Source organism: Chaetodon auriga, chromosome 7 (assembly GCF_051107435.1).
Source record: "Chaetodon auriga isolate fChaAug3 chromosome 7, fChaAug3.hap1, whole genome shotgun sequence".
In the NCBI taxonomy this organism is placed as follows: Eukaryota; Metazoa; Chordata; class Actinopteri; order Chaetodontiformes; family Chaetodontidae; genus Chaetodon; species Chaetodon auriga.
Genome location: NC_135080.1, coordinates 27,503,555 through 27,530,810, shown reverse-complemented (window position 1 = coordinate 27,530,810; position 27,256 = coordinate 27,503,555). Strand labels below are relative to the sequence as shown.

The 27,256-nt window shown below is 41.4% G+C and overlaps 1 protein-coding gene across 12 annotated transcripts in view; it reads left to right on the top strand.

The window, feature by feature from the left end:
• LOC143323080 (protocadherin Fat 3-like) overlaps positions 1-27,256 on the top strand; it is a 244,803-nt gene that overhangs the window by 157,539 nt on the left and 60,008 nt on the right. For 6 of the 12 annotated variants that reach the window (XM_076734693.1, XM_076734688.1, XM_076734695.1 and 3 more), the window contains 8 exons: positions 1,709-1,984; positions 6,013-6,223; positions 6,346-9,074; positions 9,181-10,552; positions 17,840-18,036; positions 18,273-18,426; positions 18,528-18,761; positions 19,186-19,578. In XM_076734693.1, the coding sequence (XP_076590808.1) occupies positions 1,709-1,984; positions 6,013-6,223; positions 6,346-9,074; positions 9,181-10,552; positions 17,840-18,036; positions 18,273-18,426; positions 18,528-18,761; positions 19,186-19,578 (5,566 nt within the window). Of the gene's footprint in view, positions 1-1,708; positions 1,985-6,012; positions 6,224-6,345; positions 9,075-9,180; positions 16,666-16,701; positions 18,037-18,272; positions 18,427-18,527; positions 18,762-19,185; positions 19,579-27,256 lie in introns of those variants that run through there. The other 6 variants (XM_076734696.1, XM_076734694.1, XM_076734690.1 and 3 more) reach the window with 3 other exon arrangements.

Here is a 27,256-nt window from a genome sequence, read left to right as displayed (position 1 = left end):
GTCTTGAGTTATTTATGTAGCCCTACTATATGTATTCATTGACATATTCTGCCCCTTACAGCAACAGTGTGGCAAGTAAAACCTTTATTGAATGCTTAATATTTTTTTCCTTAATCACTGGTTTGATCTGTGCATTAATTTACTTTCATCTTATCTATTTTCCCTTTGCTGCACCATACTGCTACAACCCACAGTATTCACTGGGTTTGATAAAATTAAACTACTCTTATGTCTCTCATTTCCTGTCTTTCTGTCTCTTTTGTATGCCTCCCTACTTGTCTGTCTCTGCTTCTCCTTCTGTATTTTCCTGACTCATGCTGGGCTTCATTACCAGTCACCTATGACTCAGGAACTTTCCATGAGTCATGACATACGCAAGCCACAAACATGCTGCTTGACTTCTCTGCGGTCTGCACAATGACACTTATTCAGCTGTGTTTATTATTTTTAGCATATGCTCTCTTATATAATTCTAATGACCCCAAGAGAGTCTTGTTGTTAAGACCTGTGCATTTCTTAACACCACTAAATTATGTGTCAAAGTTCATTGAAGTCTACATCTACATGAAAGCGCCACAGAAATGTACTTTGCCTCTGGGAGTGAACACTGATTGCAGAATTGAAATACTTGATTTGGATCTGAAATTTTATGCTTATGAACTTTTCAAAGAGGGTAAATTGGTTGTGCACAGCAACCTTTTATATCCCTGTGGGGGTAGTACATACATGTCACAGATCAGAGAGGATCCACATGCAGAATCACAAGGCAGAGACAGATATAATGCAAAAGCTGGAAGTTTACTGGGTTCTTAAGGCAGAGCAGAGTACAGTCCGTAGCTAGGGTCGATACCAGAACACAGGATGATCAGGCAGAGGTACAGAGTCGTCAGACAAAAACACGAACCACGTAAACAGGTCAAAAATCCAATAGGCAGAACAAGAAAACAGGCGGGATACGAGGCAGGCATAAGCACAAAAAACAATCTGGCAAATAACAAAGGCACACTGACTGGTATAAATACTGAGGGGAAAATGAGCAGATGAGAAACAGGTGTGTGGTAGCAGAGCAGGCTGGTCACAGATTGGCTGACAGTCAATGCAGGGTGAGTGCAGTAGGGTGTGGGCAGAGCACTGGCGGGAAAAGCTGGCAGCGGCTGAGTGGAGGATGAGCAGAGGGTCGTGAACAGGAGAGTGGGGCTAAGAAGCTCCACCAGAGTCCATGAGGCTCAGCCCTCAAGAGGCTGATACAGCAAGGAATTAGTCAAACTGAGTTGTAATAACAACAGTGAAAGACCAAACAAAAGCTTCAAACTGTAATTTCCTGCTTTTGTACAAAAACATCTGAATCAATTTTTGGTGGAATTTAGTGAGATTCATAAACTAGAAACCCCCCTGAAACTGTCTGCCCACTGTTCTGAAAAGGAGTCAGTCATGAGAAAAACTAAAGTTCCGGATAACTGACTCCCAAGCCCTGCCTCCTACAAATTAAGTTTATATACAACTAATCTGTATTAGCAAATATGTTTTGTAGGAAATGTAAAGCTGCCTGCATTGTTTTCAATGTGATATGTTCAATCAAAATGTCCACCGCCAACATAAAATGTTTATTCTGAAAATATCTGCAAAATTAAAGCTAATCAAAAGTAGGATAATATAACTCTTGCAATGACATCTTTCATTGCTTTCCTTGTCTTTGTCAATGTTCCAGGTTCATGTCACTGTTATGGACAACAATGACAACGCTCCCATCTTCTCCCAAACAACCTATGAGGTCACTATTTCTGAAGACACGCCACCTGACACTGAGGTGGTCCAGGTTCTGGCATCAGATCGTGATGAACACCACCGGCTGACCTTCTCTCTGCAGAGCTCCATAGACCCTAATAGCATGCGTCTGTTCCGTATTCACCCAACCCTGGGCACCATCTACACTGCTCAGAGGCTGGACCACGAGGCCTGTGCCCAGCACATCCTCACTGTCATTGTAAGTTTATGTCACTCTGTCTGCCAATGACTTATAACTAGGATCTTGCGATTACTTGTGACTCTTTGAACACCTCAGTTTACAATGAGGGGGTTTTGTCTTGCCTGTGTTGTTGTATTAGAATTCTAGTCTTATCTTGAGGTCATTCACTTTTTTTGGTCATTCAGCCTGATGATAGTTCCTGGATAGCAGCAGGGTTTGTTCTTAGTGTTGTCAGTTGCTTTTAAGATATTCTTTAAATGTTTTTAACCCACTGATTGGATTGATCTTAGATTGATCAGATTGCAATTCGCTTTCTGTCCCAACTACTGCTTGACTGGTGTATTAAGTTTGGTTGCTAAGCTAACCTAGACAACTACGTCAGCTATCAAAGACATTGCGGACTAAACTTTATTTATATAGCACCTTTCATACAGGAATTGCATCTCAAAGTGCCTTACAAGAAAGGAATCATATGCACCAAGTGGGTGCTTTACATAAAAAAGACAGGGAATGGGCATAAAAACAGATAAAAATTTATATAAAATAAGATTGAAATAAAGATGCAAATAAAATAAAGACAATGCTTAAAACCACACAATAAAACATTAAAAACTAGGTAAAAATAAAGTAGAAGTAAGCTACTCCTAGAAGTAGCTTCCTGTGGTTCTCAGACACAACAGAATCTTTTTCCTTCTCTACAAATACTGATTCATCACAGGTCTTAATTACACCGAAGCAGGCATTTCACAGCCACCTCAGAACACCTTCTCATGGATGCAATCTCACTGTGGGTCTTATCTGCTATAGGGCACAACCCAATATTGCCCAGAGACCAGCGTATAACAGGATGGACATAAAAACAGATAAAAAGTGAATGTAAAATAAGATGGAATGAAGACAATGAAAAACAAAACACAGGTAAAGATAGAATGCAATAAGGCATATCACAGCATAACATGATGGTGTAGGTTGGTTAAAATAGATGATGTAGAATGCATAATATCAAGTTATTATCAATTATATTTTAATTTGCAGATGACCTGGCCCAATCTGCTCCTTTTTTAAAAAATCAGATTTCATAGATCTCAACCTCACTGGCTCCTTTGATTTTAGGCAACACATATTTGGCTGTACACACATGGGTGGGCACACTCTTCATCTTGTTTTTACACATGGTATAGATAGTGAATTTGATGGCTCAGTGACTAATGATTATATTTGACATTTGCTTTACATTGGACTCTGAGCCATCCTGCCATATGAGACATGCTTGTTTCACAAGTAAGCTAACACATTTTTCTATGGTGTTTGTTAGCTATATTATTTAAAAGAACAGAAATGTGGACACACTCCAATCATTTAATACTTACTCCTGGTCCATGTGTAGTCATTCATTCATTCATTCAACTTCTATACCCGCGCATCCCATTTCGGGGTTGCGGGGGGCTGGAGCCTATACCAGCTAGCAATGGGCGAGAGGCGGGGTACACCCTGAACCGGTCGCCAGCCGATCGCAGGGCTACATACACAGACACACAGACAGACAACTCACACACTCACACTCACACCTACGGACAATTTAGAGACCAATTAACCTAATGAGCATGTTTTTGGTCTGTGGGAGGAAGCCGGAGTGCCCGGAGAGAACCCGCGCATGCACGGGAAGAACATGCAAACTTCACACAGAAAGGCCCTGCCCCACCCAGCGGTCCAACCAGCAACCTTCTTGCTGTGAGGCACGCGCACTACCTGCTGCGCCACCGTGCCGCCCCCATGTGTAGTCAATATTATAAATTGCTCTCTTTCATCAGGGTGTTTTTTCATTTATTTTAAGCAAGCTATTGTTCAACCTTTATTGAAGAAACTATGTCTAGAATTTTTCCAACCCAGTTTAGATGAAACCCAGCTAAAGACTACGGAAGGAAGGTCTAGGAGTTAACAGTTTGAGTCAAGCATTGAGACTGTATTCTCTGGTTGTCTCTGTTTTTCGTGTGGTTGGTTTGTGGAATAAACAGTTAGTGGCACTGCTGATTCATCAGATTGTGAGCTTGGAATCCCTTGTAAACACACCAACATTTCCGGCTATCGCAGCTCTCTCTCTGGGCAAGGCAGGGTGGAAAAGATGGAAGTCGGCAGGGTGGGCTGCTGGATGGACTGTGACAGCCAAAGAGGTCTGTGTACCAGGGAACCTACAGCTTACAAACTACTGAATCAGCACCACCACTGGCTGTTTGTTTTACAAAGCAAGTGCAAGAAAAGAAACAAACAGACCTACAAACATTATAGCCTCTTTGCTTGATTCAGTGCTTGATGGGTTGCAGAAATTATCAACACAACCTGAACCCCTCCCTGTCAAAGAGCTACAGGCCAATTTTTAAACTCCCTTTCCTTTCCAGAATTTTAGAAAAGTTCGTTGAAAAGCAATTTGTTCAAATACTGGAACAACACAGGGTGTCTGATAACTTTCTGTGTGGTTTCCACAAAGTGTACTCCACACATTAAGCTGTCCTTCAGGAATCTAATAATATTTTCAAGGCGGCAGGTGCTGGAAATTGTTCAGTTTGATCTTTGGATCTTAGCACAGAATACCATACCATTGACCACCACATTCTAATCCATGAATTAAATCACCTGGTGGGCATTTCTAGGACTGCATCAGAGTGGTTATCCTCCTTTCTTATGCATAAGACTGTCAGTGTCTGTAGTTGAACTTTTGTCAGACACTGTTGCTTTGTGAGGTGGTGTGCCCCAGATCGGTCTTGAGACTCATTATATTAACCATATACATGTTACCGCTATGACAGATTATCAGCATCTTTTGTGACATCTCCTGTCACCAGTATGCTGATGACATCCAGTTGTATTTTTCATTGAAACCCGATGAGTCTCATAATCTTTCTTTGCTGAACAACTGTTTAAATGTTATTCGGAACTGGATAGTAAACAATTCTTGAGTCTTGCTCCTGATAACCTTTAAACAGCAATCAAGTAGAATCTTGGTGCCTTATCTTCACCTTCTCAATCTAGTCTGTGTTATCTTGCCGTGATTTCTGACCAATTCATAAGTTATGATGCTGACATTATGAGGCCTCTTTCATTTAAGAAACATAACCAGGCTTAGGTCTATTGTGTTAAAAGCTAAATGGAGATTCTAATACATGTTTTTATCTCATCATGTTGGATTAGTGTAATCTGTTTTTACCTCCAGTTGGTAGCCCCTAAACTTTGGAATAGTCTCTCAATAAGCTATCAGATCTTATTGGTCCTTGGTTTCTGTGGACTCATTTAAAAGCAGTTAAAAACCCAAGGTTGGCATTTAGGTAGCATTTGGTATTTTGTTGTTTTAACTTTTGTCTTATGTCTGTCCCCCTTCTATGTTTTACCTGGTGTTTTATTTTCATTTTTTTTAATTGTTTCTATTGTTTTGTTGATGTTATTCATTTAACTGTAAAGCACTTTGTGACTGGTGTCAGTGAAAGTTGCCATATCAATAAACTTGACTGGTGTTTTAAGCCTGGTTGCTTGCTTGCCATACTTGTAAGAGCAATAGTCAATTATATCTGCAAGGTATAATTAGTTGTTATACTGCAGAAGAGAGGCACACAAAATTAATGGGTCTGTAATATGTACCTCTTTTGACTCACAGTTTGGTTTTGATGTGTTTTCAGCACAGCAGTTTCCCAACAAAAGGAAGACAGAATTCATTTACATGTTATTTATTTTGACCATAATTTGTAGTATGAAGAACTATCGCATCTGAAAAATAGGAAGAAAAAATAACTATATGGCAAAATGTCAGTATTGTTTTATATCAAACTGTATACTGTTACTAGATTAATGTTTGGGGAAATACGTGCAGTGAAAGAATTTGAGTGAGTGAGTTTTATAGGCTGATGACATTTTGCATTTGGTTTTATGTTTCTTTTACTTTGGACAATGGTGTCACTGGGAACAAGATTTGTAATTATATGGTCATGATTTGAGGTTCATAGTGATCCTCAAGGATAAGTTTTGTCATTTATTTTTTTTGTTTGTGTTGTCCACAGGTGAAGGACCAAGAGTTCCCATACAGAAAGAACCTGGCTCGTGTGCTAATAGAAGTGGAAGATACAAATGACCATGCACCCATCTTTACCAGTGCTCTGTATGAAGGCTCTGTCTATGAGTCAGCCGCAGTTGGATCAGCTGTGGTCCAGGTCACTGCCCTGGACAAAGACAAAGGGGAGAACGCAGAGCTGTACTACTCCATTGAAGCAGGTAGGCACCTCTGATGACTATTGCTCTTGAATGCTGAATGTTTTATTCACTGTAAATAATTGATGTTAAAAATATACCAAAATGATAATTTTGTTTCATCTTTCTTTTTGATTTTCCAACAGGGAACACTGGAGTCGCATTTTATATCGAACCAGTTTTGGGTATCATCACTGTTGCACATGACCTGGACTTATCCAGCATTGGCCATTATGTTCTCACTGTCAGAGCAACTGACAATGGCTCCCCTCCCCTGTCCACCACCACTTTAGTGCGTATTGCTGTCACCCTCTCTGATAACACCGGCCCAAAGTTCCCTCAGCCTGATTATCAGGCTGAGATCACAGAGAATGCAGTGGTAGGGACCTCTGTTACAACAGTCAGTGCAGTCAGCCAGTCCACACTCACATATGACATCAAGCAGGGCAACACGGATCATGTTTTTCAGATAAATCAGTACAGTGGTGTCATTACTACTCAAAAACCTCTAGATTATGAGACTACAGCATTTTATAACCTTATAGTCCAGGCTATCAACATGGCTGGCATGGCCTCCAATGCCACTCTCGTAATCCAGGTAGTGGATGAGAATGATAACCCACCAGTTTTCCAGCAGCTTCACTATCATGGTAGCATCAGCGAGGCGGCACCAGTCAACAGCTTGGTCTTAAACTCAGATGAATCACCTCTAGTAATTAAGGCTACCGATGCTGACCGCAACCAAAATGCTCTGTTGGTCTACCAGATTGTTGAGGACACTGCAAAAATGTTCTTCACAGTGGACTCAGGAACTGGCTCCATCAGAACCATTGCTAATCTAGACCATGAGACATTGGCCATCTTCCACTTTCATGTTCATGTAAGGGACAATGGCAGGCCACAGTTGACAGCAGACAGCCCAACTGAAGTTACAATACAAGTGATTGACACAAATGATTCACCACCTCGCTTCACCCAGAATACCTATGAAACAGTCCTGCTACTCCCCACATATGTGGGAGTAGAGGCATTGCAGGTTTCAGCCATAGACCCTGACAAAGATGTCTCTACAGAGCTCACCTACTCTCTGACTGATGGAGTACTGGAGCACTTTGCCATCAAGCCTTCCAGTGGAGTCATCATAGTAAAACACAATAACTTCTCCAAAGAACGTTTCCGCTTCAGTGTCAAAGTTTCAGATGGGAAATTCTCCAGCACGGCTATGGTGACCATTCTTGTCAGAGATGCTCTTGACTCTGGTCTCAGGTTCAGCCAAAGCCTTTACTCTTCATCTATTCAAGAGAATGTGTCAAATATCTCCAAAGTGGCTGTGGTCAATGCTATTGGAAACCGTCTCAATGAACCATTGAGGTACAACTTGTTGAATGCTGGTACATGCTTCAGAATCCGTTCAACATCTGGTGTGATCCAAACAACAGGCATACCCTTTGACCGTGAAGAGCAAGAGTTCTATGAACTGATTGTTGAGGCGAGAAGGGAGCATGACCATCTACATGTGGCCAGAGTCATGGTTAGACTCCAAGTTGAGGACGTGAATGATAATGTCCCTGTGTTTGTTGGACTTCCTTACTATGCAGCTGTTCAAGTAGATGCTGAGCCAGGATCACCCATTTTCAGGGTGATGGCAGTAGATGGTGACAAAGGGATTAATGGAGAGGTGTCTTACTATCTCAAGGATGACCATGGTCACTTTGAGATCAACCAGCAGACCGGTAGTCTCAGCCTCAAGAGGGCTTTTGAATCTGATTTGTCCAATATGGAATACCAGATGATGATATATGCCAGAGATGGTGGTTATCCACCTCTCTCATCTACTATAGAGTTTCCCATCACTGTAGTCAACAAAGCCATGCCTGTCTTTGACAAATCATTTTATTCTGTCTCTGTAAATGAGGATGTGGCTGTACACACCCCTATCCTTGGTATTAATGCCACTAGTCCTGAAGGTCAAAACATAATTTACACCATTGTTGATGGAGACCCATCTCTTCAGTTTGACATTGGTTTTGATACTGGAGTCATAAGTGTCATCCACTCTTTGGACTTTGAAGCAGCATCATCTTACCAATTGACTGTCAGAGCCACCGACTCTCTGACTGGTGCCCGTGCTGAGGTTGATGTAGATCTGGTTGTCCAGGATGTAAATGACAATCCACCTATCTTCCAGAAAATGTTCTATAGGGTAGTTTTGTCTGAAACAGCCATGATTGGAACTCCAGCACTTCAAGTTATTGCCACCGACAAAGACTCAGAGAAGAACAACGTTGTCCGATACCAGATCTTCTCAGATGTGCACAACAGCACAGACTACTTTCACATTGATAGCAGCAGTGGTTTAATCCTTACAGCACGGATGCTAGACCATGAACTAGTCCAGAAGTATGACTTCATTGTCAAGGCCACAGATAATGGCTTCCCACCATTAAGTAGTGAAGTATCAGTCATAGTTATGGTGAATGACATGAATGACAATCCTCCAGTTTTTAACCAGCTGCTCTATGAGGCATACGTGAATGAGTTAGCACCTAGAGGTCACTTTGTAACCTGTGTCCAGGCCTCAGATGCTGACAGCTCGGATTTTGCTAAATTGGAGTACAGCATTTTGTCAGGAAATGAAAGAATGAACTTTGTGATGGACAAAAAGACCGGAATCATCACATTGTCCAGCCACCGTAAACAAAGAATGGAGCCTGCCTACAGCCTCAATGTTTCAGTGTCTGATGGGGTCTTCACCAGCACTGCACAGGTTCATGTTAAGGTTTTGGGGGCCAACTTGTACAGTCCAGTGTTTGGCCAGAATATATATGAGGCAGAGTTAAGGGAGAATTCTGCCGTGGGAACCAAAGTTATACAGGTAAATGTTATTGAAATTCATTGATTTTTATCATTGTATATTTTTCAGAAGAAACATTGATAACATAATGGAAATATAAAATGTTCATGACTTTATTTCATTTCAGGTTAAGGCAACAGATGCAGACCCTGGAGTGTTCGGTCACATCATGTATTCCTTTGTTAATGATATGGGCAAGGACCAATTCAGCATTGATGCAAGTGGTCAGATCACCATTGTAGAAAAGCTTGATCGTGAGGACCCAGCCAATAAAGACATTGTTTTGACAGTAGCAGCCCAGGACTCCGGTGGAAGTGTCTCTTACTGTACAGTACAAGTTACTCTAATGGATGACAATGATAATGTACCTCGCTTCCTAGCCACAGAGTACCGAACTTCAGTCAAATCTGATGTGGCTAAAGGATTTTTGGTGATGCAGATTCAGGCTTATGATCCTGACGATGGCACTAATGCAAAAGTGACATATTCTATCTACAGTGAGGCACACGTCCCTGTTGCAGACATTTTGGAGATAGACCCAGACAATGGTTGGATGGTGACTAAAGGCAGCTTCAGCCACTTGAGAAACTCTGTATTGTCTTTTTTTGTGAAGGCTGTAGATGGAGGAAGTCCAGTCCGGCACTCTCTAGTGTCTGTCTACATCCATGTTCTTTCTCCAGATGCCTTCATTCCTTCCTTTGGCCAACATCAGTACTTATTTAGCATGCCAGAGGACACCGCTATAGGTACAGCCATAGGGGCAGTACGTCTCAACACTCCTCCTGGATATGCCTCGCTCTCTGCTACCTTTGCTTTGGTTAATGGAGAGACAGGAGAAAACAACCAAGACGGGGTGTTTGTGGTGGAAAAGGATACAGGTTTCATCAAACTTGATAAGCCCTTGGACCATGAGATGATCAAGGGATATCACTTCAAAGTCACTGCCACAGTACAACAGGCTAAACTGGATTCTGTGACTTCTGTTGATGTTGAAATCAAAGTGTTGGATCTTAATGACAACAAACCAGCCTTTGAGGCCAACTTATACGAGGCCACAGTTATGGAAGGAATGTCAGTTGGAACCAGAATAATTCAAGTACAAGCACAAGACCCAGATTCAGGGGGCAATGGTCAGGTAACATACAGTCTTGGGGCATTAATCCAGTCAGAAGGGGATGCAGACACATTGATCGGCACCTTCAGCATTGACAGCAACACAGGCTGGATCTCCACACAGAAGGACTTGGACCATGAGACCAATCCATCCTACACATTCACAGTGGTGGCCTCAGACCTTGGGGAAACCTTGTCTCTTTCCAGTACTACCACTGTGACCGTAGCAGTGTCTGACATCAATGACAACCCGCCAAAGTTTCTGGAGCAACACTACTTTGGTTCAGTTCAGGAGAGTGACCCACCAGGTGAGGTGGTGGCTGTGCTGAACACCAGAGATGATGACAGCTCTGCTGTTAACCGACAAGTCAGCTACCACATCACTGGTGAGTACCACTGTAAATTTCTGTCATTGCATGCAACTGTATTGCTAGACAAGTATCCTGGTAATGGGCAATTCTACAAAGCCCTGGATTATGTCCAATGACAATCTCTTTTCTCTGTTTTTTTTTTTTGTTTGTTTTTTTTTGTTTTTTTTTTCAGTCCGAATGTCTTTGAAGTTCTTGCTTTCCACAATACCTTTGCATAACAATTCTGGCAAGTAAACTGTAGTTAAGGAAGGGTTAAGCTTGGACAACTGAAACATTTTGTGTTGTCTAAAGTTAAGGAAAGATCATGGTAACCATTGATAAAAAGCTGATTGTTAATTGCATATCTTTGAAGAGATGCAAATCTAGTGTATTGCATGAAAGACAGACACTGTACCTGCTCATCCTCCACCCTGACCTCTATACTCATAAGCATGAGGAGAGAAATAATACACTAAATCAAAGGTCTAATTCCGTAAACAATTCACAAATTTTCCATGGTTGCATGCATGCCAGGATTGTCTGACAGCCTGTGATGTTTACGCAATTACAGCTCTCCAGGGATGGAAGAAGTAGTAAATAGTGTTAGAACTGACAATTTGAAGACTACAGGGCATCTGATGAAAGCTGCTGTTAACAACTTTATCTTCTGTTACTTGAAGATAAGCAGTCTTAATACTAGTTTAAAAAGCTCCTGTATGGTTTACCCAGGGGAATCAATGGGAGGTCAGTATCATTACCTTTTCCAAATGTGTAGAAGATTAATTTTTTTCATGACATGGCAAACAATGGCTCAAGGCACAAAAAGATATTTTTCAGTCAAAGGAAGGACGCAAAAGAATCTAGGAAAGGAAAGCAAGATCAGTGTTGAACGTTGCATCAATAATACACATGGTGATCACAGGAATGACTTTGCTAACTTGCTGTCTGCTCATTGACATGCCAAAAAGTTCTAAGGAACTTAGGACCACATTATTACCCCAGGACTTTAAGACAGATGACTGTCATGCCAACAGGACAGCTAATGAAGGACTTTTTAAAGGGAAAGACTTTTTTCCCCTAATAGCATTGTAATGAGTATCAGCCAGCCAGCTGGAGTGAATGACAGACATGTGAGTGGCGATGTGACTCTTGACAGCTAAAGAAGGAGGAGGTGAGGATGAATAAGCTGCTCCTACAGTGCAGGAAGACAAAGAATGAAATATATAGGTGACAGAAATGTCTGCAAAAAAGCAAATGAGCTGTCAAAAATATTGACAGATTTTTTCACTTCCAAGAGAGAACCACCTGGGGCTCGTTTCACAAAGCAGGTTTAGTGAAAGCCTGAAATGAAGGAAACTCTGAGTTTTCCGTTTCACAAAGGGAGGTAACTCAAACCAGAGAAAGAGGGGTAACTCTAGCCTGTTTCACAGAGAGGTAACTTAAGCTTTCGGTCAGTTACCATAGTAACAGACTCTATGAACTTAACCTGGTCAGGACCAGGTTTTTCTCAATGAACCTCGAGTTTCTCTCTGTCTCCGCCCTCTGTCAGCCACACACGGTATTTGATTTCCTCATTCATTCGTCAGCAGGCGAGTTTTGGGATAACATAGTTCTGCCGTCTGTTATTTAAAAAAATCAGTCAGTAGGCCTATATTAGAAGTCCACTTTTTTCACTAACATGGCATGTCCTTTTGACAACGATCCCGTGGATGAAGGTGCAGCATTACTGCGCAGGGAATTAAATATTCGTCGGGAGATGGTTATCAGACCGCGCATAGATGTTCTGGCATTTCCAGACAATTATCTTTTTGAACGGTACCGTTTCACGTCACAGTCCATCATCTACATACACAACGTAATCCGTCCTTACATTTGCAACATTGCCAGCCGGAGTCATGCTCTCACATCCCAGCAGATATTGTGTGTTGCGCTGTGTTTCTTTGCGCAGCATTATGTTGGTGATAAAACAACTGCACAGTCAAACAGCCACTTAATATTTACTTTACAATGTAACACATGATCAAAATGAGGTACCCCCATTAAATTATGCCGTGTCTTACCTGTTTGAACAATGTTTTTATGTTTCATCTTGAGCTGCTACCAAGTGCGCTTCTCCCCCGCGGGATTGCACCTACATGAAATAAATTAATGAGCTACCATTCAAGCAGTTTTCCCTTGTAATATTATTGTGATTGCAAAGGACTACATTTAAATTTACGCATTGACCCTAGCAGCAATGTTCTCCCACGCCGCCTCCCTCTCTTTTGCAGCTGCAGCGGTGTTACACTTTTTTCTAAAAACTTGCTCAAATTCGCCATATGAGCGCATTAAGATTTCGAGTTCCATTGGGGTAAAAAACGCAGCCCTCCTCTTCCTCGTCGCCATGGTGACTCGTCGAATCGGGGCTCCATTGATGTTGGCTTTTTATAGTCGTGGTGCACGCACTTAACTCTGAGTTAACCTACTCTGAGTTGATTGAACTAACTCAAATCACCTGTTCTGAAACCGGAAACTCGGAGTTTCCTATCTCAGGCTAGATCAACTCAGGGTTCAGGATTAGACTTGGAGTTTGTTGAACCTCCTTTGTGAAACGGGCCCCTGATGTTACTTAATCTCACAGTCCAGCAGCAAATCAAAAAAGAAGAACACACCTTCATGCTGTAAAAATTTGTCTCAGTTTCATCTATAGTGACACTGACATAGCCTGACAGAAGGGAAGCTATTTGATTTTTCTTCTGCCATCTTTGGTGTCTTTATAGTTTGATGAAAATCTGAATTTTAGGATATTTCTCTAGACACTAAAATTCAGTCACTCCCAAAGGCTTGTCTATGATTTATTTGTGTGTTTGCATGTGAATATTTCATAGATAGAGATGACTAGAACGTTTTAACCAAACTCATGTTACGAATTATGACTGTCAGATAGAAACTAACTTGATCAATACAAATACAATACATTTTTTAGGCTTTCTATACCAATGTTTGACAGTTTAAAAGGTTTTATTGCCATATCAGCCTGTATTTGATTTTTAAACATGACATGCTAATTTTCGATTTCTTAATTTTAACTGGGGTGTCTACTAGAATATGTTTTAATTTTCAAAAACACATTTTTTTCATACTGTTCATTGATGCAGCACCTCTACTCGTTGTCTGAAATGCTCTGTTTTGGCTCCTGTCTCTTTGAGGCCTCCATCCCGAAAAGCCCAGTCTCCTCTGATTGGTCAGCTCACACAGGCCTCAGCAAGTGACCTAGAAAAAGAGGTTTTGCCACTCAGTCACTTGGTTCATGCAACTCTCAATAATTCCTAACAAATCTGTGCTGTCCACCTGTCAGAATGGTTTCAAGCAGGATAGACAGCAGCAGTGATTGATCTGCAGCAATTTTCGGTCAGTATCAGCAATAATGTGCATTGGTAACTGTGTTGTCAACCACTCATTGAATATAGCATTTCTTTATGTGGAGTATTTCCACTTTCTGCTGCTTTCTTTTTCTACGCCACTAAATTTCAGAGGCAAATATTGTACTTTTTACTCCATTACATTCATAACATAAGTTACTTTACAGATTCTGATTGGTAATACAAAATATAATTAACAAATAAATTGTTGTGTAATATTATTGACAAAATGATCCCATTGGTGAAACTAACAGGGTTCCCAGCCATATATATTAGGGTCGGGTGATATGGCCAAAATCTTCTACCATTGTATGTTTAATTTTATATCCCACTAATCATACTAATGGTATATATGAGGGTATAGTAGCTGTTATGTGAATTAAATTAATAAATTGTATAAAATAACAATACTTTACCATACGACATGTGATTATTTTCTTCTTTCATTGGGAATTAAGGTTAAAAAGACTAAAATCAGCAAAATTAACATTCTCTCAAAATGGAAGCTTTAAGGTTCCAAATGAGAGCAACAGAGATGCAACAGAGGTGTATTACTGCCACCAACAGTAGCTCTCAGGTCACATGAGAATGTGGTAGCAGTCTGCTTCCTAAATCATGTCACCTTTCAAGGCAGCTGTATTGCCATTTTACATTGCCCACCCTGAATATATAGCAGAGATACTAAAGCCATTTTCTCATATAAAGTTCAGACAATGTCTGGACCTGATTCTGTAGACAACAGAACCGGACATTATCTAGAGTTGCTCTTTAACACATGTAGTACATTTGTCCTTGTCAGACATGTTCTCACTTACTGAAAATACTCTGTTTGGTTTAGATGAAGGGTGGCACCTGGAGAGAGTAGAGCTTTCAACAGGAGGAGGAGGACTCCTCTGTAATAATGTTTTAAAATAAAATAATATTGTTTTGGAGTTGATATTGACACTATGACACTATGTTTTTGAACATATCGGCAATGTCAAAAAAAAAGAGTGGAAAACAATGTACAGAAAAGCACAAGAGTATGAAGCAGCTACACTCTGTGCAATGTTATCAATACACCCACTGTTTGGCTGTGTATCAGGTAGCAGTTTATACATTTGAATGACAGTGCATGTGTACAGCTTAAGGGACAGCTCCTGTGGTGAAAACAGTATTGCCAAATCTATATTGGTGGACACCTTTATACCGGGCCACTGCACAACACTAGAAAAAATTGCTCCACGATTACCAGCTGCAACATTTAAGTAATATATGCATGACTACATTATAATTATAATTCAATAATATAATATACAATATTCGGAAATGGGCAATTTTACATGATTAGTATTGCACTTTTTGTAGTGTAAGTATATTTTAATGCTAATATTGTTGTACTTTTACTGAAGCAAATTTTGGAATGCAGTGTTTCTACACTGTGGTATTGTCACTTTTACTGAAGTATAACATCTAGGTACTTCTTCCACCACTGATTCATAGTATGCATACATCATTCTGTCACAAGTAATGCTACAGCTGAATTTTTGAATTGCTGCTGGAGAGAACTGGGGGAGGTGAAGAAAGATGAAACAGTGTTCAGGTTAATGCATTGATGGTCATAAATACACATCGAAAGCCAATGTTTCCAAACATTTTCATGAGGTTGAGATTACACAAGTGAGAGTACACACTATGGTGGGCAGTATATTGGTTTCGTCACTGTCTGTGTCACATTCTGCCACGACATGGACTTTGCTATACTGTCATTAGTGTGACAAACGTTTTAGACTCATAGAACTGGAATTACATCCGGTAACCATTTTCCTCGCTATAATGCTGGTGACATGAAGAAGTAGCATTGTGGGCAATGCATAGCAATTTCTCCGTTGTTGGCTGCTAGAACCAACACAAAAGTCTTCATCTACTCTCACTGTGTAAGTGGAGATCCAGTGGATTAACTTGATGTTCCCATAACAACTGGAAAACTCTTGGGTTATATGCGTGTGCCAATCATTTTGCTTTGACTGCTTTGAGGGCCAATACAAAGCAGGGTTCACTTAAAAACTGACCAAGGATGGATTGACACTGACTTAGAACCTGTAAGTTTTGCCATTTTTATGTACTGCAAGTACAGTTCACACTTATTTGGACATTGGCACAATTTCTGTTATTTTGGAAGTGTGCAGAATGTGAAATTAAGCCATTTGACATACTGCTAATTTCAAGGGACCACAAGTTGTTGGACCAGTTCATATAAACCTAAAAAAAAATAGTCACTTTTAGTACTTGATTGCAGACTCTTTAAATTTGATGACCAAATAATAGACTTCCTCACAAGACAGCTGAAATCTGCACTTCATACGCCTAATAATTATTTCATTTCAGATCCGACGTGCTGAAGGAAAGAACCAGAATAACTAAAAATTGTGTCATTGTCCAAACACATCTGTATAATTCCCAAACCATCTTTACTGACTGACTCAGAACAACACAGAAACATCACACAAGAGCATCAATTAAAGGTCATTGTAGACCCCAGGAGAAGGTCGTTTTGTCTGAAGGAGAGGATGCTGGGAGGTGAAGGTTCACATACCAACTGTGGGTATTTACATTCTCCTCTGTCCACGTATATATATACACATTTACACATATACATACAGGTATATATACACACGTATGTATATATATATATATATACATATAAGTATACACACACACACACACACACACACACACATATATATACTTATATGTATATGCATATGTGTATATATACATACACATAGATAGATAGATAGATAGATAGATAGATAGATAGATAGATAGATAGATAGATAGATAGATATTTTGTATGTATGTACTGTAAATTGGACTTGATTAGAATCATTCTGGTTACTTTAGACCTGACTTGACAAAATCAAATACGCTTCCATCTTGCCTTTGACTAACAACAAACTTGGTCATGACTTGGTCATGGAACATGGAACAACCCGAAAAATTAAAACTAAAGGTAACTCTTCAATTTTCAGACAACAAAATTAAACTGACAGCAAGTAGGTAAAGTTGGTAAAGGTCTCCAGACAATCAAAGAGGCAACTGATTTCAGATATAAAATTTTTCTACAAAAAACAGATGGTAACAACATTAACATATCTACAACAATTCAACTTAGAAATGACAAATGATGGTAACCATAACAAGAATAACACACTAAGAAACACTTGATAAGTTTTATTTTAATGTTTTCAGGGTTATTTGAAAGTAATAAATACACACTATAAATTTGCTATACTAACGGTTATTCTTTTCAAAAAACAATGATGCATAATGGCTCATTTAGGACTTGGACCTAACTGGTGACTTGTTGGTCTTGACTTGGGACTTGACTCAGGACAGCATAGCCAAGACTTGAGACTTACTTGTGACTTGAAAAACACACCATTGCAAAGCAGCTGGATTCGCAAGATCCCAAGATCAGACAAGATCACATGAGCCAAAATTCCTTCTCCCCAGGCCTCAAGTTAGGTGTTTGTGGCCAAACCGCAGTGGCTTTGACCAGTCAGTGTCCTATCAGGAACTAATACAGGCAGGTTTTGTTTTCATTGAAAAACAGCGACGACGCCTCCCAAAGGGGTTAGTGTAGATTTTGCTGTAGCATCAGTTATAGGTGGCTCAGGAGGTAGAGCGGTTATCCACCTACCAGAAGGTGGGTGGTTCAATCCCTGGCCTTGGCAGTATCCTTGGGGAAGAAACTGAACCCAACCCCACTCGATCCTGTGCCATTGGTGTGTTTGAGTGGATAACGCTCATAATGAGCAGGTGGCTTGGCAAGAGTTTTTGATCTCCTAGCACTTCATATAGTTCATTGATGTGATTGGTTGAACTTCGCCTCTACTAATGCTGTATCTTAGACCTGTCTCTCTGTCTGTGTGTTGTCTAGGGGGGAACTATCGTGGTGTGTTTGCACTGGGTCTAGTGCAGGGTGAATGGAAGATGTATGTGAAATGGCCGCTAGATAGGGAGGAACGGAACCTCTACATCATCAATGTCACTGCAAGTGATGGACTCTTTGTTTCCCAAGCAACAGTGGAGGTGACAGTGATAGACACCAATGACAACAGCCCCATCTGTGACCAGGTGATTCAACCACAGTGATTGTTAAATACAGTGGCAAATGGGAGTTAATTTTAAATGCACTGTAAGCCTACCACATTTATTTGACTAGGCTAACTGTAAACATACCCAATGTCAAAGGTTCACCTACCTTTCATAATGTCATTTTATTCCAGTGACTGGGTTTCTTTATTTGTTTGCCGTGTGTGTGTGTGTGTGTGTGTGTGTGTGTGTGTGTGTGTGTGTGTGTGTATCTGCAGACTGTGTATAGTGCCTCCATTCCGGAGGATCTCCCAGTCAACAGTGTACTTTTGAAGGTTGGAGCTACAGATGCAGATGTGGGCATCAGTGCATGGATCCAGTACTCCTTACATGGTCCTGGATCCCAGGACTTTATCATAGACCCGAACACTGGTATGACATGGTGTACTCTGTAGATACTTATATGAGACAATCTCTCACCCCTTTATGGCTCCATCTCTTCATGTTTAAAATGTTGTTTCTAACCTGCCCAGGTGAGGTCAAGTCATCTGTGATTCTGGACCGTGAGATGACACCCGATTACCGGCTGGTTGCACAGGCAACTGATGGTGGTGGGCGGTGGTGCCGAGCTGAGATACAGCTGGTCGTGACTGATGTGAATGACAACCCACCCATCTTCACTCTCTCACAGTATACCACCAGCGTCTACGAAGGCACTGCCACCAAAGCCCTGCTTACCCGCATCCAAGCCATAGACCCTGATGAAGGTGATACTACAACTAGTATTATTGTTACTACTGCTTGTGTTACCACTCCTACGAGTAGTGCTTCAGATGCCACTGTATTTACTATATTTTATTGATAAGAAATTCTTCATTAAGTAAATGTGAGTAAAATAATCTCCTCCCTGATATCTGCCCAACAATTCTGTGTCTTTACTGAGAATTTGAAGGCTTGACTGATTTAAATATACTTATGAGGACAGCTGTCCTCAGAGTTATTCATGGTGTTACACTTGTTCGTATCAAAAACATACAAAAATTGTCAGAAGTAGTCATCATTGGAAGACACAGTTAAACAATCCAACAAGCACTTTCTTGAGAACACATTGAGTGCTTGAAACATTTGTGTACCTCTGTTTACCTTTCTTTATCTCCCTGTGTACCTGACACTCCTGTTTTGGCTCTGCAGCAGGTCCAGGCCGTATGGTGATCTACTCCCTGGCCGACTCTGCAGGAGGGTCCTTCTCTATTGATAAGTCCTCAGGCATCGTGGTCTTGGAACGCATTCTTGACCGTGAGGTCCAGCCAACTTATCAGATAACAGTCCATGCATCTGACTTGGGTTTACCGTTGCCCCTCTCCTCATTGGTCAATGTCACAATCACTGTGCTGGACATAAATGATAACCCGCCTGTGTTTGAGCGCCGTGATCACCTGGCGACAGTGCCAGAGGATGTGGGAGTGGGAACAGAGGTTCTGAGAGTTTATGCTGCCAGCAAGGACATTGGGACCAATGCTGAGATCACTTACAGTATCCGATCAGGCAATGAGCATGGGAAGTTCCACATCCACCCACTAACTGGTGAGTGTGCTAACAACATCTCTGTGCTAGACATCCCTCATTTTATTCACACTTACTGTACATTGAACACTTGGGGACTGACTTGGGGATTACATTCCAGTCGTACAGTAGAAATATACCACAGTATGTCAGGGAAAATATTTTAACCATTTTGTTGTTCAGTTATAGTAGGATCACTGGTCCAATGAGCCAAATATTACTTTTGTCATGGCAGTGTCTTTTCTGATACTACTACCACAAAGAGTTATGATAAAAATAAATATATAGTTTCAAATTCTATATGTAGTGGTTTTGAAGCTGCACTTATCAAATCAAATCAAATCAAACTTTATTTATATAGCACTTTTCATACATAATGCAACACAAAGTGCTTTACAAGAGTTAAAAACAATATAAATAAAAACAGAACAACACCAAAAACCCAACCCTCCCACCCTCCATGTGTACTAACACACAACCTCAACAACATACATACACACACACACACACACACACACACACACACACACACACACACACAACGACATTCTCACCACAGACAGTAGCAGGAGTAATGAGACATGGCAAGGCACTGAGGATTGACCCTGATAGAGTCCCCACACCAAGGTAGGGAGCCCTACCACCAGCTGGGCCAAAGGGGCCCGAGGACAGCACCCCCGGCAGCAGACCAGACACAATCTCAGTGTGGAGGACCCCCCTGATGAAACACTGGAATTAAAAAAAAAATAAACAGTTAAAAGAAGAGAAGTTCATAAGATAATCAGTAAAGTAGATAAAATAGGGTAAAATAATACAAAATATAAGACAGCAGAATTAAAGGCATCAACATAAGATAAATGATAAAAATGTAAGAAGAATTTAAAGGTCAGTTAAAAGCCTGATTAAAAAGGTGTGTCTTTAACCTTCTTTTAAAAATCTCAACAATCTCTGCAGTCCTGAGGCTCTCCGGCAGGCTGTTCCACAGGTGTGGGGCATAGTGGCTAAATTCCGCCTCACCATGTGTTTTTGTTCTGGCTTTTGGTATGGATAAAAGGCCGGTGTCGGAGGACCTCAGGGTCCACAAGGGTTGATATGGTAAAAGCAGGTCAGATAAGTAAGAGGGCGCAAGGCCGTTAAGTCATTTAAAAACTAGTAAAAGAACCTATAAATCGATCCTGAAGTGGACAGGTTTTAAACCAACCCAAATTGGGTTGGTTTAAAATCTTGTAATTTTGGTAAAAGTTTCTCAGTCTGGCCTTCAGGACCTATAACTAAAACCTCTGTTTTGTCCTGGTTGAGCTGTAGGAAATTCCCTGCCATCCATGACTTGATATCTAAAATGCAGTTAAAAAGGGCATCAATTGGCCTTGTGTCATCAGGAGACACGGCAGTGTACAGCTGTGTATTATCAGCATAGCTATGGAAACTGATGCCGTGTCTCCTAATGACGTCTCTGAGAGGAAGCATATAAAGATTAAAAAGAATTGGACCTAAAAATGAGTCTTGGGGAACCCCACACCTAATTTCATGGGTTCCTGAGGAACAAGTATCCATACTTACATAAAAACATCGGTCCGTGAGATAGGAGTGGAACCATTTAAAAACAGTACCAGAGAGGCCAACCAGGTGTCTGAGTCTATTTAATAAAATGTGATGGTCTACTGTATCAAAGATGGCGCTTAGATCCAGTAGAACCAAGACTGTGAGTTTCTTGTTATCTAAGTTCCACCTGATGTCGTTTAAAATCTTTAAAAGTGCTGTCTTGGTACTGTGGTTTATCCTAAAACCAGGTCTCTCAAAGATGTTGTTTCTGTTTAAAAAGTCACTGACTTGGTTAAAAAACAGTTTTTCTAAAATTTTACTTAAAAAGGGTAAGTTGGATACAGGTCAGTAGTTATTGAAAACGCTGGGGTCTAAAGTGCTCTTCTTCAGAAGGGGCACAGCTGTTTTAAAAGCGGTGGGGAAGACACCCGTCTGAAGGGAGCAATTCATAATGTTTAAAAACTGTTCCTCGAAGAATCCATAAAATGATTTTAAAAGTGGTGGGAATTGGATCTAAAAGGCAGGTTGTTGGGTTTACTTGGGAGAAAACTCGACCAAGTGTCCTCGCATCAACCAGGGCAAAACTCTGCAGTGTTTCCTCAGGCAAGGACAACAATTCCAGTGTGTTAACAGATAAAACTTGTTGGGATAAAAGGCTGGATCTGATGTCCTTGATTTTGGTTCTGAAGTGGTCTGCAAAGTTCTCACAAAGAGCATTAGATGGCATGTTAAGAACTTTATTAAAATTTGTGCTTGTTAAAATATCAAAGGTGGAGAAGAGGAACCAGGGGTTGTTTTTGTGATCTATGATAAGTTGTGAGAAATTCTTGCCTGTTTAACTGCGTTATTGTAGGTTTTGAGTTGTTACTGTAGAGTCTTGAGGTGGACTGTTAGTTTAGACTTCCTCCATCTCCTCTCGGTACTCCTGCATTGTCTTTTCAGTTTATGTATTTCATTGTTGTTTCTCCATGGGGGTGTAGGTTTTCTTGTGATTGTTTTAGTTAAAGTGGAGCTACTGAGTCGAGAGTGGACTTGTTGCTGTTAAAACTATCAACGATAAAATCACAGGGTGCAGGTAAAATTTCAGCAGGAGTGCTCTGTAAAATCTCAATAAAATTTGCAGCCACTTCAGAAGTTAGGTAGCGCCTCCTCACTGTTCTCACTGGGGCATCCCGCTGGTAAAAACCGGTGATATTAAAAAACACACAGTAGTGGTCAGACACAGCCAGGTCGACAGTAGAAGTCAGTGCGTCATTTACTATTGACGCAGTTCCACCTCCTTTTCTACCCTCTCTAGTAGAAAATATTAAGTTACAATTTGGTGGGGAAGCCTCGGTGAGAGCAACAGGTGCATCAGTGCCAAGCCATGTCTCAGTTAAAAGAAGACAGCCTAACTTATAATCAAAAATCACATCATTCATTAAAAAGGTCTTGTTTAAAAGAGAGCGCACGTTCAGCACTGCCATGTTAATGTTCGTGCCAAACGTGCGCTCATCGTAGTGAAACGGTTGGATGGTAGTCTGTGTGCGTGGTCTGAAAACATTCCTTGGTTTGTGTGTTCTGTGTGAGATGACGGTTGTAATGGTGTGGACAGTGCTGTCCAGTACTTCTGTGGGTAGACGGGGGGTGTAGGGTGTGTGTGTGTGTGTGTGTGTGTGTGAGACGTGCAGGCAGTCAATCACGTGGGTGTGATTATACCACGGACAGATCAGCTGGTGCTGGTTTGGGGAGACTGGTATGCTGCACACCATATGCCAGGTTAGCGGACAGCATGCGGGCACCTGCTATGTTCAGGTGGAGACCGTCTGGACCAAAGAGATGCCGTCTCTCCCAGAAGACATCAAAGTTGTCAATGAAGCCGACATGGTGAGAGTTACAGGCAGAGGAGAGCCAGGTGTTGAGGCTGAGCAGCCTGCTGAAGCTGCCTATCCCTCTGCCACAGGTTGGGGTAGGGCTGGAGATGAAAACACTCACCTGGGACTGTGACACAGCGTTGAAAAGGTGGGTGAAGTCCCGCTTTAAAAGTTCGGACTGCTGCCTGGCGATGTTGTTCACTCCTGCGTGGCTTATAATCCTTCTCGCCCGCGGATGCGAGCTCAGGATATCCAGGATTTTCCCTGTTATGTCCATAACGGTGGTGCCGGGGAAGGACAGGGTGGACGCCCCCCTCATGCGGATGTGCCTCACGATGGAGTCCCAGATGACGAGGGTTGTGGGAGCGGCCGCTCAATCTCAGGGGGGCAAGCCAGCTCAGCCACCCCGCCACCCACACCAGGACCCCGGGTGTGATGCCTCGCCTGGTGGGGGGAACGTGAGGAGTGCCAGCGCACCACATCCTTAACCAGCCGCCTGCACTGGGAAGAGGATGAGGCCCCTTGTTGGACATCCACCTGATGCAGGGCACCCCTCTGCTGGAGGGCAGCTAGCCATGAGTGGAGGGAAGGCTATGGTGTCCGTTAACGGGGGCATGATGGCAGAGGCCCCAGAACCAGGTGCAGTTTCCTGGTGCTGGTCACGGGCCACCGGCTTCTCGCCGGTCTATAAGCCCTGACCTCATCCTACGAGGTGCTGTGGTACCCAAGTAGTCGAGAAATGGATCCCAGGTTTGATGAAATAAAAAGGGTTTATCCTTCAATGCTGTAGAGTAAGTTTCAAACGGAATGATACTGGTCACAATTTGTTTCCACTGATTGAGAGTTGGAGCTTTATCAGTGATCCATAAGGCCAGAATACATTTCCGGGCACAGAGCAGCAAAAGGTGCAAAAGGTCTCTGTTGCAAAATTTGGCAGGTAATTCATCATCTAGTCCCAACAGGCAAGTCCTTGCGCTCAGATGTAGATGATGCTTGAAAATTACATTAAACTGTTGAATAATTATAATCCAAAACTGCTGAACACGAGGACAGCTCCACAAACAATGAATAAATGATCCGACAGCAGACTGACATTTAGTACAAAGATCTGACAGAGTTGGGTTCATTTTGTGTCTGGCTTCAGGAGTGGTATACAGCCTATGCAAAATCTTGAATTGCCTCTCCCAGGCAGAGTTAGACACCAGGACCTTGGAGGGCTGGCCGCACAGGGCATCCCAGTCCTCAGACCCTATTGTACCCAAGTCAGATTCCCATCTGCCTTTTACTTTAGCAGAATTATCCACATTGAGATTACAGAGACTCTTATAAAGCATCTTAGTGAAAGATTTCAGTTGCATATTATTTACCAGTAGGGATTCTATAGGAGAAATGGCCAGTCCTTCAGAAAAATCTTTCAAATTACACAGAATAAAGTTTCGAACTTGTACAAATTTAATGAAATCCCTATCGGTGACCCCATATTTGATTTTCACTCGTTGAAATGTGAGGATTGAGCCTCCCGGAATCATGTCCCCAACAACTTTAATGCTCTTGTGCTTCCAACCAGCCAGGCCAGCCTGAAGGCGAGTTTGAAAGTCAGGGTTCTCATGAATAGGAGTTAACAACCCCGCTAGGGGTTACAACAACAAGGGGTTACAATTAACAAATTCTGCAAGGGGATCCTACCTAAAGAAGGTGATTCGCAACTGAGCCAGACAGAGTTAGGATCACCTATGAACCATTCCAACAGAAACTTGAACTGTGCAGCCCACAGGTAACATGAAAATGAAGGTGCTGCTAAGCCACCCTTTTTAATAGGTAGACAGAGAAAATTGTATCTTAACCTGGGTCTTTTTGTACGCCAGATAAATGATATAATAGCACTATTTAATTTTGTAAAAACTTTCTTTGACAATATAAGTGGTAACATCTGAAAGAAATATAGGAGGCATGGGAGATGCTCATTTTGATCAAATGAATACGACCTAGAAGGGATGGGGGCAGGCCACACCACCTATCAAGGTCTTGTTTTATAGTTTGTAAGAGAGGGGTGATATTTAATTTATATAGATCCTTTAAACATGGTGAGACTTTTATATGTAGGTAAAGGAATTCTGCTGGAGACCAGTGAAACGGTTGTGAGATGTTTGGGTCCAATGTTTGTGAGGGGCATGGCTTCACTCACACACTAGAAAAATTTATTTTGTAACCAGAGAAAGAGCCATAATTATTAATTAGTTCTGTCAATTTAGGGATGGAATGTGCAGAGGAGCTTAAAAAAATCTAAATCTCATCAGCATACAATGAAATTTTAGGCTCCTGATTATTTAAGGAGATCCCTCTAATACAAGTGTCTTATCTAATGGTGGCAGGTAAAGGCTCCATAGCTAGTGCAAATAACAGTGGGCTCAAGGGGCAGCCCTGCCTAGTACCCTGTTCAATCTTAAAATTATTAGACCTGAGCCCGTTTGTGATCACAGTTGAGAGGGGCAATGTGTACAAGATCCGAATCCATTTAATAAAAACCTCTCCCAGGCCAAATGTTTGGAGTGTGAAAAATAGGTAGGGCCATTCCAGCCTGTCAAACGCTTTCTTTGCGTCGAGAGAAATAACCAAAGCATCTGCTGTACAGGGAGGAATGCTAATGCTAAATCCATCAGGGCCTGGGACTTTGTTGTTAGGGAGTAGCTGGATACAAGTTATTGGAGTTATTGGTTTGCACAAATTGTCCCTCTGTTCATCTGCAATTTTTGGTAAATCCACCTTTGCAACAAAATCAATCATTATCTTGCTTCGAGAGGGGATTGAGCTGTGAAGAATATAACTGCTTATAAAATGTTTTAAAAGTGTCATTGATTACTCTATTATCATAGTTATGTATACCAGTCAAATCTCTGATAAATGAGATATTCTGGGCCGGGGCCCTATTTTGAAGAAGATGGGCCAAATATCGATTAGGTTTGTTAGGAAACTCATACATCATTTGCTTCATGAAAAACATGGATTTTTCAGCCTCTTTGTTGGTAAACTCTCTTATGCCACCTTAACCACTTGTATGTCATTTCTTAGTTCTGCTGATAGAGATAAGTTGTATTTAGTCTGAAGTTCGTGCAGTTCCAGCTCAAGTTTCCTTTGCTCTGTTCTACTATTCTTTTTAAGCCTAGCGGTGAAAGATATAACTAGACCTCGAATATAGGTTTTCATGGTGTCCCAAAGCAGTCCAGCAGAAACATCAGGGGTCTTATTCTCTTTAAAAAAAAATAGTCCAATTGCTCTTTTAGAAATTGTAACTCCAAGGTCGGCTTTGACCAATAGGATTCAAGTTATTTAAAGTTATATAGATTGGTGCATGATCAGAAATAATAATGTCTCCAATAGTGCAGCTCTTAACATTACTCAATGAGATTTTAGGGGTGAGAAAAAAGTCAATTCTACTGCATGTTTTGTCTACACCAGAATAAAATGTGAATTATTTATCATAAGAATGTAAAATACGCCAGGTATCCACTAGATTGAGTTTGTCACATGTATCCAATATGGCCCTAGCTCTCCTAGACATTGAATTTTGTACTGCCAGTGATTTAGGTGATTTAGTAAAAATTAAAATCACCAGCTATGACTGTATTCTCATCAATCCAATCAGCAAACAAAGAAAAAACTTGTGAAACAAAGTCATTAGACTGCGCCGGAGAGAAATAAATATTCAGAAATGACACCAGTTGGCCATGGAGATAGCCCCTTAACATAACATATCTACCAGATTCATAAGAAATAGTTTGGACGTCGGACAAAGGTAGATGCTTATTTATTAGAACGACGACACCTCTGCTCTTGCTAGTAAAAGATGAGCTGAACACCTGCCCAACCCAATATTCCCAGAGAAGTTCAGTAGATGACCTCGGTGGCGTGTTGTATATGAAATGAACAGAAACTCTCAGTCAGCAGGGAACATGGGGGAAGATCCTCTGCACTATGACTCTTTATCCAAGAAGGCCGCCACTTCTTTGGGATGTTTAAAGGCTTTTTCCTGCCCGTTGTGTTTAATCCTGAGCACAGCTGGGTACAGCATGGCGAAGACGATCCCGCTCTCCTTAAGCTGCTGTTTCACCTGGCAAAAGTTCTGTCACTTCCGTAAAACGGCTGCAGAGAAATCCTCAAATATCATGATTGGGGCGCCATTATATACCAGGGACTATGCTTTCCTTGCCGCTGGCATGATCCGGAATTTATCCTGAAAATTGTGGAGCTTTAGGATAACCGCTCACTGTGGAGTCCTCAGAGTTTGAAATGTGGCCTTCAGCCTC